The sequence below is a fragment of the Notolepis coatsorum genome, assembly GCF_963971535.1.
Source record: "Notolepis coatsorum genome assembly, chromosome: 5".
In the NCBI taxonomy this organism is placed as follows: domain Eukaryota; kingdom Metazoa; phylum Chordata; class Actinopteri; order Aulopiformes; family Paralepididae; genus Notolepis; species Notolepis coatsorum.
This window is the reverse complement of record NC_140169.1, coordinates 32464034-32484449: the sequence shown is the minus strand read 5'-3', so window position 1 is coordinate 32484449 and position 20416 is coordinate 32464034. Positions and strand designations below refer to the sequence as shown.

The 20416-nt window shown below is 47.3% G+C and overlaps 1 protein-coding gene across 1 annotated transcript in view; it reads right to left on the bottom strand.

The window, feature by feature from the left end:
* LOC311228559 (protein FAM117B-like) overlaps positions 1-20416 on the bottom strand; it is a 144027-nt gene that overhangs the window by 30541 nt on the left and 93070 nt on the right. Inside the window, exon 3 of the mRNA XM_084314460.1 lies at positions 4187-4315. Coding sequence (XP_084170586.1) covers positions 4187-4315 — 129 coding nt within the window. The remainder of the gene's footprint in view (positions 1-4186; positions 4316-20416) is intronic.

Below are 20416 nucleotides of genomic sequence, written 5' to 3'. Positions count from 1 at the left end.
TCAGGGAAGGGCAACTGGCGGCCCGCGGGCCGCATGCGGCCCTCACCGACGTTCCATGCGGCCCCAGGCCAATATATATATATATAAAAAAAAAAAAATTATAATATATTTTTTTTTTTTTTTAATTTTTTTGTATTGTATTCGACTAAGAAGAGTTGGCAGTCGACTATGGCTCCTTTCGATCGATTAGTCGACTATTTGACTAATAGGGGTCAGCCCTAGTGTGGACATATGAAACGCTGTTGAAAGTGCCGTGCAGCAATATGGGGGTTTTGATAAACTGTCGGCTGTTGTTACCGATGGAGCACCGGCAATGAAAGGAAAACACACAGGATTCGCCGGGCTTCTAAGGCAGAGTGGCGTTGAGTGTCCAATGCTGCACTGCATTATACATCAGGTAAGTTCGCTAACATAATTTCCATCTATTGTGGGTCACTATAATGACCAATGCAAGTCGAGTGTAGTCAAATTATATGCGAGAGTCGTTAAATAGTTTTTCTTTTTTTTTATCTGATATAGGAGGCTCTCTGTGCCAAGAAGCTTGACTACTACAGCCATGTTATGGATTTGGTTACCAAGGTTACCAATCTAATTCGTGGAGGCAACAGGTCACTAAACCATAGAAAGTTTGTCTCCTTTTTGGAAGAGATGGACACTGATTATGGCGACTTGCAGCTACACACAGAAATCCGATGGCTGAGCCGTCGGAAAGTACAGGAGCGACATTGAAACACTGCAAATGCAATTCAATGATCGGTTTGAAGATTTCAACGGCATGCAGTCACGGATAGCGCTGTTTGCCGGCCCCCTCACCGCTACGGTGTCAGAGCAGCCCCCACCGTTGCAGCTTGAACTGTGCGAGCTACAGTCAGATCCTTTTTTTCAAGCAAAGAGAAATGAGAGGGGAATTTCGTTTTGGAAACTGCTACCTGAGCCCCGCTTCCCACTCCTCAGGGACTTTGCCCTCTCTATGGCCAGTATGTTTGGGAGCACATACATATGTGAGAGCAATTTCTCAAACATGAAGCACATCAAGTCAAAGTAGAGAAACAGGCTGTCGGATGAAACATTATTTCATCTGATGCAGATTGCATGAACAAACATTGAAGTTGACATTCCTGCTATTGTGCGCCAAATGGAGAGACCACAAGTGTCTCATTAAAGACAGGGGGGAGGAGGAGATGATGAAGAGGTGTAGAGGGGGGGAAGGAGATGATGAAGAGGTGTAGAGAGGGGGGAAGAGATGATGAAGAGATGTAGAGAGGGGGGGGAGATGATGGAGAGGTGTAGAGAGGGGACCATTATTATTATTATTATTATTATTATTATTATTATTATTATTATTATTATTATTATTATTATTATTATTATTATTATTATTATTATTATTATTATTATTATTATAACCATTATTGACCCACTGTGGGGCGAGGGTGAATGTCATGCCAGTTTGATAAAGGGTCAATGGGAGGCATGTAGTATTGCACTTTACTTTACTTGTTTACTTTTGTAGTGTTCAGATAACACTAATAACACAAACACAAAGCAGCATTCCTGCTGCATTTCACTACAACAGTAAATCAAACGTGCAATAATAAATGATTTTGTTAAATGTATACACTTTTATCCTGCTACTAAACAAAACATTCCAGTGTTATAATGTTTTGTTTAGTAGCAGGATAAAAGTTTATACATTTAACAAAATCATTTATTATTGCACTTTTGATTTACTGTTGTAGTGAAATGCAGCAGGAATGCTGCTTTGTGTTTGTTGAGCAGTGGGCTTTAAGTTCATACATTTATTTTATTAGAAGCCTTAATTATAATTGATAATTTTTGTATATATTTGGGGTTACACAGCAATACTTTTAAATTCAGCTGTTTATAAATTCATAAAGTTGAAATTGCATTACTAAATGCATTTGAAATGGAATAAAAACAAAGTTACAACAAATTATAATTGTTTATATACCTTGTGACTATTAGGGCTATTTGAGTGATGGGGTACTACTGGCGGGACTGCCGATAAACAATGCGGCCCCCCAGATTGATTGTGGACATTTTGTGGCCCTCACCATATACAAAGTTGCCCACCCCTGGTCTAATTGCACTGAAACAGTGTGTGTCAGTGGGCTTGATTGCGAACAGCTGCGCACAGCGGTCATTATTGTCCCACAGCGGTCATTATTGTCTGATAACTGACCTCTGACGCGCGCTATTGACCAATCACAAGCAAGCATTTCGGCGAATGTGAAAACGCCATGTAATAACCTTATTTACTATATGCCCGTCGCGGTTAATCACTGAGTGATCTAATATGCATATTATTCAGAGCGAGAGGGGGAGGGATTGTGTTTCTCACATTGACGCTGTCTGTCGCGCGTCTACTGTGCCAGAGTCAAGAGAGCGCGTTCATCTGGGGACTAGAAATGTGCGCTCAGTAGAGCACAGATGTCCGTCTCTCTCTCTCACTCTTTCTTTTTCTCTCTCTCTCTCTCTCTGATTGATTGATTGATTGAACACTTTATTAACAGATTGCAGAATGGGTACAATACAGTACAGCTCAATACATACAATTGTTAACACTTTGATCGCCGGGGTTAAATTCATAATTTACCATCCCTCGCCAGCCCTATTTAACATGGAGAAGTTCCCCTTCTTTGCAGGGCTATAACTTTTTATGACATACAGTACATGACATACAGATCTGCTACATCTATACATTTATGACATACCAGATTTGCAAATACAGTACTGTTTGTGATACAAAAATACCCATAATAGTGATTATTTATTATTTAAGTTAAGTTTTGCCATAATCATATATTTTTCCATAATCAGGTAGCTGAACAACATTGGTAAAAAAAAATTCTATTCTATGAATCATTTTCGGCCTTTCGGCATTTGGTTTTCGGCCAACTGTTTCCTATTTTCGGTATCGGTTTCGGCCAAGAATTTCCCATTCGGTGCATCCCTAATTATAATGTAATCACGACACTGATATGATACAATAAAAGACAACATTGACTTATCGATCAACCCCACATATTAGATCAGAGCAAGACAAGTGTAGAGTGTGTGTGTGTTTGTGTGTGCATGTCTGTATGTGTCCATGTGCGCGTGTCTATTTGTGTGTGTAATATATATATCAGCGTTTCCGTTAGCCGGTAATTACCGGTATTTGACCGGCAAAATCTGTTGAAGTCCGACATATTTAATCTCTCCGGTCTTAATGTCCGGTGAAAATAATTCCCTGAGTCTAAGCACAATTTGATTATTTGAATTGTATTAAAATAGGCAAAAATTAAATAGCCTATGCGATGAACGAAACGATCATTACATTTGTTTCCTTGTTGCTTCTAATAATGACAACGACGTTGTCAGCGAGAGCTTAGTGCTGGGTGTGCGAACTTCTGTGAAGCTGCAGAGCCAGAGCAGCAGCAGCACAATGCAGTATTCCAGCAGTACTCCAATTCAGCCATTTTCAGCCAATGTTGGGTGGGGGGCGCTGCTGTGCGGTTCCCAGAAAAGAGCCAATAACAGCTGAATCAGCTGCTCTGCAGCGCCATACTCTTTGCAAATAAGTCGTTGCGAGGTGGAGAGAGTCGTCACGCAAACCACGATAATGTTGCCGTCTCTGCTTTCTCAGTTCTTCGCTTGATATAATTAATACAAATGTCCAATATAACGGAATTCGTTAGCTCATAAAAATGTGATTATAACAGACTGCTGTTTAGTGTCGGACCGACTGCCCACATACGCGGTCTATTTTATTTCAAGTCAGCAGCAGCACGGAGTATCGAGGGACTTATTTTATTTGGAATATATTAATGACTGTATACGCAAAAGTAGCCTAGTTTTAAGTAATAATATTATAAATCTACATGCCTTGAGGATGACATTCTTTATATAGCCTGCCTATCAATTGTTTTAAAGCTCAATAAACTATGACCGGAATTAATCTCATTTGTCCGGTAGATTGAAATCTTGCAGGTCACGGAGACCGGCAACAATTTTTTCTAACGGAAACCCTGATATATATGTGTGTGTGTGTGTGTGTGTGTGTGTGTGTGTGTGTGTGTGTGTGTGTGTGTGTGCGTGCGTGCGTGCGTGTGTGTGTGTGTAATATGTATATATATATATATATATATATATATATATATATATGCGTGTGCGTGCGCTCTACCTCTTTAAGCTGGTCGGCGCTCCCCCAGGAGGCAGAGCGTTTGTGGTGATTACTCCTCTTCTTCTTCTTCTCCTCCTCCTCCTCCTCCTCCTCCTCCTCCTTCCACTCCTCTACCCATTCACTGGGAGTCTGAGAAAGAGAAAGAGAGATAGAGTGAGAGACATAGTTAGAGATCAGTGAGAGTTGTGTGTCTAACAAAACCTTGTACAGTTGGAATATGAAGCCCTGATAGTTTTATAGACAGCTTTATATAGAGCAGCATGCAAGAGATCCACAGCTAACATCTTTATATAGAGGAGCATGCAAGAGATCCACAGCTAACATCTTTATATAGAGGAGCATGCAAGAGATCCCCAGCTAACATCTTTATTGTACATTATAGTCTGACCGTCCTGTTACAACCCTAACACACACAGACACACACTACCACCCGCACACACACACATGCACGAACACACACAGACACCAGGCTTTGCAATTATGACAAACAGTGACACAACCTGTATACCACACCCTGTGTGTTTAGACGTATACAGTTGTGTATTTACTGTAAATGTGTGTCGCCCATTAGTTACCTACTAATAACTAACGTTCATTAGGGGTGGGAATCATCAGTTTCATCACGATACGATACGATATCGATTCTTTGGACAACGATACGATATTTGCCGATATCACAAAGTCTGCCACGATACGATACGATTCAATTCAGGTGTCTGCGATCGATATGAGGCGATATTATGTGCCCATTTAACACAATCAGTCACATTTAGATCAACTAAAAAAAGGCTACGGAAATATCAATTGATGTATTTATTTTTGAGCTCTTCCAGACATTTAAATGAAAAACAATCTATTGTTTTTAATACAAATAGACCTCCTGTTCACTTTTGTTTTTATATATTGAGCTTTACCACACACACAGACACACACAGACACACACACACACAGTCCCCCACAGCCCCCACCCCTCCTCCTTCCAAGTCCCCTTTCCACTCTCCTGTTCTCTCTCACGGTTAGCTGCTTAGCTTTTAGCAGCCAACGCGACGTTCATTTAGATATTTAACGCGACGTTGGCATAAAGGAATGGCGACGATGCAACGCCTGTTATATGCATTTGACCCGTTGCGGGGAAAAAACTGCACAGACTTTTATCGGCTCGCAAAATAGACGCTCTGTAGTGCTTTACAGCAGACGCAAACACTGCTGTAATTTCTACACGGAGTTTCACAATACTGGGCGCCGGCGGATATGACTCGCGGGGATTTTCAAAATAAGAGTATCGCAATATGAATCGATCTTTTTACGTTGCGTCGATCCTATTTGATTATTGATAATAGATCGATATATCGATCTGGATCGATGTATTGTCCCACCCCTAACGTTCATTGGAGAAAACTCTTATGAGGTGAAAGATGATGCAAGTCCCTGGGTCTGTACAGAGCGCACACACACACACACACACACACACACACACACACACACACACACGCACACACGCACACACGCACACACGCACACACGCACACACACACACACACACACACACACACACACACACACACACACAGGGCTAGGTTTCTTAGCTGACAGGAGTTAACGGGCATGCCGTCCTTCCCACCAGGTTTAGATTTCAAGCTGGGGCCTGTCTGGCCACACACAGAACAGAGGCAGCAGTGTTCTCAGGCTACAGAGGTGTTGGTTAGAGCGACTGCTCTCAGGAGACAGGACTCTAGAAGTCACTGGAGTTAGATGACATATCATATTGCTAGCAGCAGTATTCTAGAAGTCACTGGAGTTAGATGACATATCATATCGTAGCGCTAGCATCAGTAGGCTATTGATGTGTCATCTAACTGGAATACTGCAGCTAGCGCTATGATATGATGCGTCACTCATCTAACTAGAATACTGCAGCTAGCACAGCGCTATGCTATGATGTGTCATCTAACTCCAATTGTTGTGAAGGATCAGATTAAACCGAATATATATATTTATTTATGGATATATATTTAATAGTATTTGTATATCGTTTGATATCCCTTGTATATTCCTTGTACATATACACTGAATATCCCTTTAGTCTACTAACAGCCCATAATAGTTTCATTCTCTCATTGGACAAGAACCTGGCGCCAGCAGCCAAGCCCCTTGGTTCAAGTTCAATCGTGCCGACGAACATGTCGTTACTAGCCCCGGTTCCGCGTAGGAATACGTCTGCCGAAATACGAATGGTACTATTTGTTCACAGCACATATATATATGGCGCAAGTAAAGTAGAACTTTCTTTTTAGTCCCTTAGCCCTTAGTTCTTTACCCTCCAACCTAGTGGCAAGACGTTAAGCCTCACCCACGATACACGTGTGGTGCAGTATGGTCAACTTGGCCTCAGAATGGTATTGAGACATCGTGTGGATTAATAGTTGAATTGTCATAGTTTGGCACTATACCGTCGAGTGGGACGTATTTCTATTAAGTTAATAATAGTCTATTATGTATGGTGCATCGTTCGGTTAGAGTTATAAAGTGAGCAGTACCCCCATCGTTTCCTCGCGTTATCTAGAGTCTTAACCAGGCTGGGCAGACCACGTGTGGTGCTTTCATCCGAGGAGTTCTGGGCCAGGACGAGTGGACCTGCACATTGGATTACCTTACCCGGACGACGGCGAGCCCTACACGGCTTGGATTATCTACTTGCTTTGGGTGCTTTGATTTATGCCATGGATAACAGCCAACACTGGTAAGTGTTGGAACTACCCCCGAGAGGAGCCCAGGTGAGACGGCGCTCTACCCCGAGTGAGGTCGCCGCACGTCTCTTCGTTGTGGACCGGCAGCTACCGTCTACAAGAGGGCCCAGCTGTATTCATCTGTGGACCGAGGTTCTGTGGGCACCGTGTTCAGCACTCTGAATTCTCCCAAGAAATCGTTGGCCAGATGGGATATCGCCAGCGGCTCTCCTAACCCCCCCCCCCCCCCCTACTGACTTACAACCAGCAGGACCCCCCTTTAGTGTATCCAGCTATAATCATTTAAGTACCATCGCTATAGTTCCCTAAAGAACCAGGTTGTATACTTGCTTCCTGCGTAACCAGAGATTGGACATTCAATGTTGATTTGCCTACGAATACTCATTTGCCTTACAAGTGCATTCAAATCATAAATGTCATTAAGTGAACGTTGTATATACCCTTTGCTATATAAAATATTCGATTTATACATTTGTGTGGACTTGGTTTCATGGTGGGAAAGTGTTCATCATATATATATCATGTACTGTGTGGCCAGTAGTTAAAGTACATAATCGGTAGTGACACCTCAGTACTTAGAGGATTACGCTGTCAGTCAACTACCTAGCCTTCGACAAACGGTAAACGCGGTAAAAGTAGAAAGTAAAATTATGTCTGACCTTAACAACCAGGTTACCCCGACCACAGAGGCCCTAGTGGGTTCTAATGTAACTGACCAAGCTCACGGTGGGGACCAGGAGGGAGCTGACATGCCTTTACCCCCCGCCAATACCGAAGAAGTAGTCCCCGACCAGCCCCGGGAGGAAGACAACCCTACAGAGAGAGAACTCTGCACAGAAGAAGAGGAGGAGAGCGCCGAGGAAATAGAGCTCCGGGACTCCCCAACGAGTACCGCCAGGAGCGGCTCACCTCTACAACCGTCTTCCCCCAGCGAAGCGGAGAGGATGCTATCACAGGCGTTCCTCGCCAGCCTGACAGCCTCTACCGAACGCGATCGACTTCAGGGTGAACGCGATCGACTTCAGGGTGAACGCGATCGACTCCAGACACAGCAACGGAGCGAAGAAGAGCGCATACGCCTGGAGATGAGACGCCTTCAGACGGAAGAGAATATGGCAAGAGACCGGGCCGACGCCCAGCGCGCCGCTGCCGGTGCCCAAAGAGAAGCAGATCTCACCAAGCGCGAAGCCGAGCGCGACAGACTACAAGCGCAGCTAATGGAGCAGCTGATCCTCAAGGCAACACCCTCTCCCTCCGCCAGGGGTTCAAGGAACTCGTCGAGACAACAGTCAAGGGCAGCGTCTCCTAACCGAGCAAGCGACCCTGAACTTGACCAACAGACCAAGCCTATACCCCCACGCAGACCCCCTTCCCAGACCGGTCCAAGCGAGACCCAGCTACAAGGAAGGAGCGGCATACACTGCGGAGAAGCTAAATAAACGACTACAGGATCTAGAGGACCTGATAGAAGAAGAGGGAGAGGAGGAGAACCAAGCCCGACGACAGCACAGTACTCCACCAGCCCAGGCTATACCCCCGCGGCGCTGCGCTACAGACCCCCGACCCTATTCACGGGTGAGCACGACGCACGACCAGCCCCGAGGAATAGCACCTGGACCAGCGGGCCATGGTACCCTGCCGGTACCAGCCCACAGAGAGGCGCAAGAGGAGACTCGCCTAGGAGGCCTCTCCCCCAACGCTCGCCGATGTATCAGCCATCCACGGCGTCATACATTGCCACACCGACGTTTCCAGACTTCACCTATGAGAATCGAGCACAGTACACGGAGCTCCGGATGTGCTTAGAGACAATGATGGTGGATGTCGCTGATGAACGCCACAAGTATGCAATATTACTGAAGCACCTGAAAGTACCGCGAGCGCACAATATAGCGCTAGCCTATGCCACCTCTACGACCCCATACACCGCGGCTCTAGCAGCGCTGGACCAGATATGGACGTATATGGGATTACGTAATCCAAGAGATAAGGCATATTGACCGCCTACCCCCAGCAACAGACAATCGCTCATTAGACGACCTGTCTATAAAAGTGCAGTCCCTGGTAGGGATGCTGGGAGCGCAACGAGAAAAGGGTATGCACGAGCTATACGCCAACTCTAACGTCGAGAGGATTTTAGAGAAGCTGCCACCCGCCAGACAAGAGCGCTTTAGGCGGCAGAGAGACCACCGTGATCCTAACGGTCCCGAACCATCCCTCCTCGATCTAGCCGACTTCCTGGCGAGAGAAGTCAGCAGCTTACGACTGGATACGTTCGTGCGGAGCACACCAAGCTCCAGAGAGGGACCCAGGAGAATAAACGATGGAAGAAGATCGGTGACTGTCATGCACCAATCAGAATCAGTACCGAGCAGTAAGAACCACAGTACCCCCTCGAGAAAAGAGAAGTGGAAGATGGTGTGCCCGTACTGCGAGAAGGAACACTGGCTGTCACAATGTGACCTGTTCACAAAGATGAATGCAGAAGAAGTGAGTCAATGGATAAAGTCCAACAGGCGCTGTTACCGATGTGCGCGCAGTCACATGGCAGCCGAGTGCCGCCTAAAGAAGAGGTGCAGTCGGTAGTGGTTTAATGATACCATACTTATCAATACAGTCAGGGAATTGTACCCCTCAGTTACAATTGGTCCTTCGAGCCGGATGGTAACTAGTGTAATATTAATATAGTGTTATTAATATTGAAATGGCCTATGATGAACACTCCACGAAACGGTCCTCCTAACGTAGAACGCCCGCGGCGCAGACGACAGACACCTCAGTACTTAGAGGATTACGCTGTCAGTCAACTACCTAGCCTTCGACAAACGGTAAACGCGGTAAAAGTAGAAAGTAAAATTATGTCTGACCTTAACGACCAGGTTACCCCGACCACAGAGGCCCTAGTGGGTTCTAATGTAACTGACCAAGCTCACGGTGGGGACCAGGAGGGAGCTGACATGCCTTTACCCCCCGCCAATACCGAAGAAGTAGTCCCCGACCAGCCCCGGGAGGAAGACAACCCTACAGAGAGAGAACTCTGCACAGAAGAAGAGGAGGAGAGCGCCGAGGAAATAGAGCTCCGGGACTCCCCAACGAGTACCGCCAGGAGCGGCTCACCTCTACAACCGTCTTCCCCCAGCGAAGCGGAGAGGATGCTATCAGGCATATTGACCGCCTACCCCCAGCAACAGACAATCGCTCATTAGACGACCTGTCTATAAAAGTGCAGTCCCTGGTAGGGATGCTGGGAGCGCAACGAGAAAAGGGTATGCACGAGCAGAATCAGTACCGAGCAGTAAGAACCACAGTACCCCCTCGAGAAAAGAGAAGTGGAAGATGGTGTGCCCGTACTGCGAGAAGGAACACTGGCTGTCACAATGTGACCTGTTCACAAAGATGAATGCAGAAGAAGTGAGTCAATGGATAAAGTCCAACAGGCGCTGTTACCGATGTGCGCGCAGTCACATGGCAGCCGAGTGCCGCCTAAAGAAGAGGTGCAGTCGGTGTGACGGAGCCCACCTAGATGTACTACACGACAGTAACAGAAGAAAGCCTGCACCTGCACCATCGAGCAGCACCAAGGCAAGTGTCATGTACATTGACCCCGCCAGCAGCAGCGGCGCCCAAGTGCTCTTAAAGGTAGTCTGTGTAACATTGAGCTACCAAGATAAAGTCATGGACACTTACGCCGTCCTTGATGACGGGTCAGAGAAGACCCTTCTGCTCGCGTCCGCTGCGGCCCAGCTGGGACTGCAGGGGAGCGAGAACCAAATGACGATTCGGACAATAAGAAGAGATTTAAAGACGATAAAAGGCGAGAATGTCTCCTTCACTATCGCAGCAAGCGGGCAGCCAGAGCGACGGTATAGGATTACAAATGCTTTCACCAGCCAAGAAATAGGACTATCACAGTACACCTACCCCATCGCCAAGCTGATGGATAAATATGTGCACCTGCGTCAACTACCTATCCCGCTCATAGACGGCGCCACCCCGACCCTGCTGATAGGCTCCGACCATGCAGACCTCATAGTCCCGATAGACCGGGTCCATACAGGACCCAGAGGCTGTCCTGCAGCAGTCGAGACCCGCCTAGGATGGACACTACAAGGCCCCCTCGCTAAATCTCTCAACCGAACAGCAGCCACTAGCTGCCTCCACTCCAGAGTGACAGAAGAAGACACCACTCTCCTGCAGCATGTCGAGAGGCTATGGACACTAGAGACAATGCCCTTTAAGAACGAAAAGAAAGACATTCGTTCTAAAGAAGACATTCACGCCATAAACCTCCTCGAGCAAGGGACAAAGAGAGTCACAGTCGGCGGAGTGATGAGATACGCAACTCCACTCCTGAGGCGAGAGGGAATGCCCACCTTTCATGCAAAGAAAGACGCTACGGAGCGGTATCTATTGAACACAGAGCGGCGCCTAGCCAAAGACCCCGCTCAAGAGAGTGTGTACCGCGCTGAGATTGAGAAGCTAATCACAGCGGGACACGTAAAGAAGATTGACTGGCGACGCCGTGCGCTGCTCCGCGCCTCTCTGATCAAAGGCGGCTTTGATCTCAGGCAGTGGGCCAGCAGCGACCCGCACGTATTGCGCAGCCTCTCCCCCGCGGACAAGGCTGCCAGCAGCGAGACCTGGATGGCGACAATCCCAGGAGAAGCCCAAGAAATGACACTAGGATTAGTCTGGCGCTTCAAAACAGACTCGCTCCACTATAGACACAAACCCCTGACCACGGAGCAGGGAAGGTCGACGGCGATACCGACCACCAGACGGAGTGTGTACAGAACACTCGCCAGACAATATGACCCGTTGGGATGTATTCTACCTTACACCACCAGGGCAAAGATGATTGTACGAGCACTATGGGACAAGGACCAGGGCTGGGACGACCCAATACCCGCACCCCTTGCCTCCACATGGAGAGAGTGGGAGACGGAACTCCGCTCACTCCCAGGCGTCAATATACGCCGCAGCTACTTCCCACCCACAGTGAGGCCAGAGACATGCAAGATGGATCTACACGTCTTCAGTGACGCCTCCGAAGTAGCCTATGGATCGGTGGCCTACTTGCGTGCCCAAGAGAAGGGAGGAGAGATACACACTGCTTTCATCCTGGCTCGCTCAAGAATAGCCCCACGAAAGCAACAATCTATCCCGCGTCTAGAGCTCTGCGCAGCCCTAGCAGGAGCGCATCTAGCCACGTTAATCCAACGTGAACTCACCATTCCGGTGCACAGAACAATCTTGTGGTCAGATTCCACGACAGTACTCACATGGATCAAGTCTGATTCATGCAGATACAAGGTCTTCGTGGGAGTCAGAGTCACCGAGATTAAAGAGTTAACAGAAGCAGCGAGCTGGCGGTATGTGGACACCAAACACAACCCAGCTGACGTCATCACCCGGGGAATGTCCCTAGATGACCTCACCCGTCGCAACATCTACAGTGACGGACCCGAGTTCCTCAAGCTCCCGGAAGAAGAGTGGCCTACGCCCACCCCACGGGAAGCGAGTAAAGAGGAGGCTGAGAACAAGAAACCTATGTTCTGTGGACTGAGCACAGTCGCCTCCACAGACCCCAACATAGATGATTGCATTACCCTACAGAGTGCGCAACTAAAGACATTTCTGCGGCACCACCCAGAGATTCAGCCCACCACTGACATTTCAGCAGCTGACTACGAAGAAGCAGAACTTCTTCTACTACAACGAGCCCAGAGAGACTCGTTCCCCGACGAGCTAGACTGTCTACAGGGAGGAAAGCCCGTCCCATCAGACAGCAGACTGCTCCACCTGGCACCCGAGAGTGACGCCCATAATCTCATCAGAGTGGGTGGTCGTCTGCGGAGAGCCCCCGATCTACCGGATGACGTTAAGTACCCGATAGTCTTGAACAGCCGACACAAGGTCACAGAGCTGATCATAAAGAAATACGACGAGGATGTACACCACGCAGGAGCAGAGAGAGTCTTCGCGGAGATCAGACGTCGCTATTGGATACTTCAAGGAAGAGAAGCAGTGCGACGCTTCCAGCGAACCTGTCTAGACTGCCGAAAGTGGCGCGCGCAGCCCAGCATACCCCGGATGGCTGACCTACCTCCCTGTCGCCTCCGACTCGGCGACAAGCCATTCCACTCCACAGGCATGGACTGTTTTGGCCCGTTGTATATAAAGAAAGGAAGAGGAACCGAGAAGCGGTGGGGTATTGTATTCAAATGCATGACCACCAGAGCGATACATATCGAACTCCTTTCAACCATGAGCACAGACTCATTCCTTATGGCCTTCCGAAGATTCACATCGCGGAAAGGAAAACCGTCTACATTGTTGTCTGATCACGGGACAAACTTCAAAGGCGGAGAAAGAGAGCTCAAGTTCAAGTTCAAGTTCTTTAATAGTTGTCATACAGAAGTACAGAATACTTTCATACAAAATGCTTCTTACTGTTACGCTCCAGAGACTGTGCTAGACAAGATAGTATCAAATAACATAATAACATAATATAGCATGAATTTAGAAGAAAATGAGGTCACAGTGTTCGGTATAGACATATGTACAATGTTCTGAGTTACCATATAATATACAATACACAATACTATGCAGTGTACTAATGTACAGTACTATCTAGTGCAAAGCAGAAATGGGATGAGGTACAATTTTAGGTACAATTTACAGTAAGGTGTACGAGTTGTAGTGCAATCCTTCATCCATAAATATAAAGTGTGGGGAGTGGGTGCTACAGTGTGTTTGTTTAAAGTGGGTGTGTGCTATAAGTGTGTGGAGTGGGTGCTACAGTGTGTTTGTTTAAAGTGAGTGTGTGCGTGTGGATGTGTGTGCTATGTGCGTTTGGTGGTTGTTGTTGTGTAGTGTTCATTCATTGTTCGTTTAGCAGCCTGATGGCCTGGGGATAGAAGCTTCTTCTGAGTCTTTCTGTGCTCGCCTTGAGACTCCTGTATCGCTTGCCTGACGGCAGCAGTTCAAAGAGGCAGTTGTTCGGGTGACTGGAGTCTTTAATGATTCTCTTAGCCTTGCCCTTGCAACGCTTGTAGTAAATGTTCTGGAGGGTGGGGAGCCCCCCTCCAATTGTGCGTTCGGCTGAACGTGTCACTCTTTGTAGTCTGCTTTGGTCTTGGTTTGCTATTCCCAAACCAGGAGGTGATGTTGCCGGTCAAGATGCTCTCTATTGTACATGAGTAGAAGTTCTTAATGATCTTCTGGCTGACTTGGAACTTCCTTAGGCGCCTGAGGAAGTAGAGGCGTTGTCGTGCCTTCTTCACAACACTGTTAATGTGTGTGGTCCATGTCAAGTCCTCGGATATGTAGGCTCCGAGGTACTTAAAGCTGTTGACTCTCTCAACCGGTGCCCCGTCGATGCTGAGGGGGCTGTAGTCCTTGACCCCCGACCTCCTGAAGTCCACAATCATCTCCTTTGTTTTTCTGACGTTCAGGGAGAGGCTGTTTTCCTGGCACCATCCCGCCAGGACCTTGACCTCTTCCAGGTAGGCCCTCTCGTCGTTGGCAGAGATCAGGCCCACCACCACTGTGTCGTCAGCAAATTTGACGATTGTATTGCTACTCCGCTGAGCCACACAGTCGTGTGTGTACAGGGAGTAGAGGAGGGGACTCAGAACACAGCCCTGGGGGGCCCCTATGTTGAGGGTGATGGATGAGGAGATGCAGTTGCCTGCTCTCACCACCTGGGGTCTGCCAGTCAGGAAGTCCAAGACCCACTGGCAGAGGTCATAGCCCAAGCCCAGGTCCCTGAGCTTGGCTATGAGTATGGAGGGGACTATGGTATTGAATGCCGAGCTGTAGTCGATGAATAGCATTCTCACATAGTTCCCCTGCCTCTTGTCCAGGTGTGATGCTGCTGTGTGCAGCACATGGGATATGGCGTCCTCCGTGGACCTGTTGGGGCGGTATGCAAATTGCAGGGGGTCCATGTTGATGGGGAGGGAGGAGCAGATGTAGCCCTTTACTAGCTTCTCGAAGCACTTCATGGCTATGGAGGTGAGAGCTACAGGGCGGTAGTCGTTGAGGCAAGCAGGCTTGGATTTTTTGGGTACAGGGATAATAGTGGACTTCTTCAGGCAGGTGGGGATGACAGCCTGTTCTAAGGACAGGTTAAATATGTCAGTGAATACTGGGGCCAGTTGGTCGGCACAGACTTTTAGGACGCGGCCGGGGATGCCGTCTGGACCTGCTGCCTTCCTGATATTCACTTTTTTAAAGGTCCGCCTCACCTCATGCTCTGTTACCCTGAACACTGCGCCTCCATCAGCAGCCGACCCCCCCCCCCCCATTGCCGAGGCTTGTGAGCTGGTGTTGTTATTACCAGCATCAAACCTCGCATAGAAGGTATTGAGGTCATTTGCTAAGGAGATGTCACTGTTCAGTTTGAGGGAGGCGCCTTTGTAGTCTGTCATCGTTTTGAGCCCCTGCCACATAGCTCTAGAGTCAGCTTGTTCAAACTGGAGTTCAATTTTATCCCTGTAGCGTCGTTTGGCCTCTGACACAGTCCTCCTTACGTTGTATCGCGCCACCTTGTGGTCATTCATGTTGCCTGCCTCTAGGCCGTCGTTGTATGCTTTGGTGCGCTCTCTCAGAGCTTCACGGACGGATTTGTCTACCCAGGGTTTTTGATTTGGGTAAACTTTCATTTTGGTAGTGGGGATTGTTTCTTTCACCCTAGTACAAACATAGTCCAGCACTGTCTCCGTGTAGGCATTAATGTTATCTGTGTCGCGGAACACATTCCAGTCTGTGTTGTGAAACACTGACCGGATCGTATCCTCTGACGTCACATCCCATTTCTGCACCTCTCGCGAGACTACGGGAGTACTTTTAATTTTCTGTCTGTACTTCGGTGTAAGAAAAATTGATGCGTGATCTGACTTACCGAAGCCACTATCAGAATGAGCCTTGTAGCCACCTTTAAATTGCGTGTAACAGTGATCTAGGATGTTACCGCCTCTGGTGTTGCAAGTCACATGCTGATAGAAGTCGGGCAATACCTTTCTCAGATTGGCGCTATTGAAATCTCCCAGAACTAAAATGGCGGCGTTAACATTCGCCTCTTGGATTCTATTTACCTCGTCGTGTAGTCTGGAGAGCGCAACCTTGTTGCTGGCTTCAGCTTGCGGTGGAATATACACTCCGACCAGGACGATCGCCGTTAACTCCCTCGGGAGGAAGAAAGGACGACACTTGATGGTTATATATTCCAGTTCTGGGGAGCAGTGGTTGGATAGTTCCTTCACATTAGTTGGGTCACTCCAATTTTTGTTCAACATGAAGGCAATACCTCCTCCACGTTGTTTACCGGATTCTGCTGTTCTATCCTTGCGGTGAATGAAGAAATGATCGGCCGGTAGGATGGCGTGGTCTGGGACTTCTGGCGCCAGCCACGTCTCGATGAAGCAGAGAACGTTACAGTCCCTAACGTCTCTCTGGAATTGAATCCTTGCTCGGATGTCGTCTAGTTTATTGTCTATTGATTGTACATTGGCTAGCAATATACTGGGTAGTGGTGTCCTGTGCCGCCTGGTTCTCAGCCTGTTACGGACTCCAGCTCTCTTTCCTCGCCGTCTGGGTCCTTTGTCCCTGGGGGCGAGATCCGGTCCTGATGTCCTCAAGATCTCAACGGGCCATTGTTGCGGTTCAGAGAGCTGATCCAGAGAGTAATCCAGTCGGTAAGTTTCCCGTAATCCAATGTCTATTAGTGACTGACGGTCATACACATTAATTGCACCTACTGTTGGTACAGACAAAACTCTTAAAACTATAAATATTAACAAAAGTATGCACAGTCTCGACGGAGCGCACAGACAGGCAGCCGGACGTAGCGGCGCCATCTTTCAGCTGAGAGAGAGCTTCCAAGCTATGGGCCCAGAACTTAAGACCCACCTCGCTCCATCCCAGATTGACTTCCAGTTTAATCCCCCGAACGCACCCCACTTCGGTGGAACCTGGGAACGAGAAGTACGTTCTATAAAGACAGCCCTGTACGCCGTGCTTGGGGCCCAGACTGTAGCGGAAGAAGTCCTAATGACAGTCCTCACGGAGATCGAGGGAGTATTGAACTCCAAGCCCCTCGGCTACGTCTCCAGTGATATAGCAGATGTCGACCCAGTCACCCCCAACACACTCTTGATGGGGCGGCTGGACCCCGCGCTACCCCAGACAATGTACAGGCCTGAAGAAGCGAACGGCCGAAGAATGTGGAGGTACAGTCAAGTACTAGCTGACAAGTTTTGGAACAGCTTTCTACTCCACTACCTACCATCTCTACAGACCCGCCAGAAGTGGGTAAAAGAGAGAGACAATTTGACAGAAGGAACAGTCGTCATGATTATCGACCAGTCACTACCCAGAGCTATGTGGCCGGCTGGCCGCGTAAGCAAAGTGATCACCGGTGCCGATGGCAAGGTCCGAGCAGCTGAAGTGCTCGTCCAAGGGCGAACTTACACACGACCCGTGGCGAGGCTAATAGAACTGCCCAGACTCCCAGACACTATCGATGACGACCATGACCCCATGACTTTGTGAGCTGACTGACCCTTACAGCGGACCTTGAGTGGTGGACAGTGCGGTTAATCTGTCTCTGCTTAGCTAATTAGGTGGGACTAATTAGGGGGCGGCTGTTGTGAAGGATCAGATTAAACCGAATATATATATTTATTTATGGATATATATTTAATAGTATTTGTATATCGTTTGATATCCCTTGTATATTCCTTGTACATATACACTGAATATCCCTTTAGTCTACTAACAGCCCATAATAGTTTCATTCTCTCATTGGACAAGAACCTGGCGCCAGCAGCCAAGCCCCTTGGTTCAAGTTCAATCGTGCTGACGAACATGTCGTTACTAGCCCCGGTTCCGCGTAGGAATACGTCTGCCGAAATACGAATGGTACTATTTGTTCACAGCACATATATATATGGCGCAAGTAAAGTAGAACTTTCTTTTTAGTCCCTTAGCCCTTAGTTCTTTACCCTCCAACCTAGTGGCAAGACGTTAAGCCTCACCCACGATACACGTGTGGTGCAGTATGGTCAACTTGGCCTCAGAATGGTATTGAGACATCGTGTGGATTAATAGTTGAATTGTCATAGTTTGGCACTATACCGTCGAGTGGGACGTATTTCTATTAAGTTAATAATAGTCTATTATGTATGGTGCATCGTTCGGTTAGAGTTATAAAGTGAGCAGTACCCCCATCGTTTCCTCGCGTTATCTAGAGTCTTAACCAGGCTGGGCAGACCACGTGTGGTGCTTTCATCCGAGGAGTTCTGGGCCAGGACGAGTGGACCTGCACATTGGATTACCTTACCCGGACGACGGCGAGCCCTACACGGCTTGGATTATCTACTTGCTTTGGGTGCTTTGATTTATGCCATGGATAACAGCCAACACTGGTAAGTGTTGGAACTACCCCCGAGAGGAGCCCAGGTGAGACGGCGCTCTACCCCGAGTGAGGTCGCCTCACGTCTCTTCGTTGTGGACCGGTAGCTACCGTCTACAAGAGGGCCCAGCTGTATTCATCTGTGGACCGAGGTTCTGTGGGCACCGTGTTCAGCACTCTGAATTCTCCCAAGAAATCGTTGGCCAGATGGGATATCGCCAGCGGCTCTCCTAACCCCCCCCCCCCCCCTACTGACTTACAACCAGCAGGACCTCCCTTTAGTGTATCCAGCTATAATCATTTAAGTACCATCGCTATAGTTCCCTAAAGAACCAGGTTGTATACTTGCTTCCTGCGTAACCAGAGATTGGACATTCAATGTTGATTTGCCTACGAATACTCATTTGCCTTACAAGTGCATTCAAATCATAAATGTCATTAAGTGAACGTTGTATATACCCTTTGCTATATAAAATATTCGATTTATACATTTGTGTGGACTTGGTTTCATGGTGGGAAAGTGTTCATCATATCTATATCATGTACTGTGTGGCCAGTAGTTAAAGTACATAATCGGTAGTGGTTTAATGATACCATACTTATCAATACAGTCAGGGAATTGTACCCCTCAGTTACAATTGGTCCTTCGAGCCGGATGGTAACTAGTGTAATATTAATATAGTGTTATTAATATTGAAATGGCCTATGATGAACACTCCACGAAACGGTCCTCCTAACGTAGAACGCCCGCGGCGCAGACGACAGACACCTCAGTACTTAGAGGATTACGCTGTCAGTCAACTACCTAGCCTTCGACAAACGGTAAACGCGGTAAAAGTAGAAAGTAAAATGATACCATACTTATCAATACAGTCAGGGAATTGTACCCCTCAGTTACACCAATGATTTCTAGAATACTCAAGATTCAAGAGGTTTATTTGTTACATGCATACCAGGGCATACAGTGAAATGGCCACCCGCATTTCACTGTATGCCCTGGTATGTATGTGGCAAATAAACCTCTAGATGACACATAGCATAGCTGCAGTATTCTAGTTCGAAGACACATCGTAGCATAGCACTAGCAGCAGTATTCTAGTTCGATGACACATCGTAGCATAGCACTAGCAGCAGTATTGTAGTTCGATGACACATTGTAGCATAGCACTAGCAGCAGTATTGTAGTTAGATGACACATCGTAGCATAGCACTAGCAGCAGTATTGTAGTTAGATGACACATTGTAGCATAGCACTAGCAGCAGTATTGTAGTTCGATGACACATTGTAGCATAGCACTAGCAGCAGTATTGTAGTTAGATGACACATTGTAGCATAGCACTAGCAGCAGTATTGTAGTTAGATGACACATCGTAGCATAGCGCTAGCTGCAGTATTGTAGTTAGATGACACATCGTAGCATAGCACTAGCTGCAGTATTGTAGTTAGATGGACACATCGTAGCATAGCACTAGCAGCAGTAATTGTAGTTAAGATGACACATCGTAGCATAGCACTAGCTGCAGTATTGTAGTTAGATGACACATCGTAGCATAGCACTAGCTGCAGTATTCTAGTTTGATGACACATCGTAGCATAGCGCTAGCTGCAGTATTGTAGTTAGATGACACATCGTAGCATAGCACTAGCAGCAGTATTGTAGTTAAGATGACACATCGTAGCATAGCGCTAGCAGTATTGTAGTTAGATGAAACATCGTAGCACAAGCAGCAGTATTGTAGTTAGATGACACATTGTAGCACAAGCAGCAGTATTCTAGTTAGATGACACATTGTAGCACAAGCAGCAGTATTGTAGTTACAATGACACATCGTAGCACACGCAGCAGTATTCTAGTTAGATGACACATCGTAGCACACGCAGCAGTATTGTAGTTAGATGAAACATCGTAGCACAAGCAGCAGTATTCTAGTTAGATGACACATCATAGCATAGCGCTAGCAGCAGTATTGTAGTTGGATTGAAACATCGTAGCACAGGCAGCAGTATTTCTAGTTAGATGACACATTGTAGCACAAGCAGCAGTATTCTAGTTAGACGACACA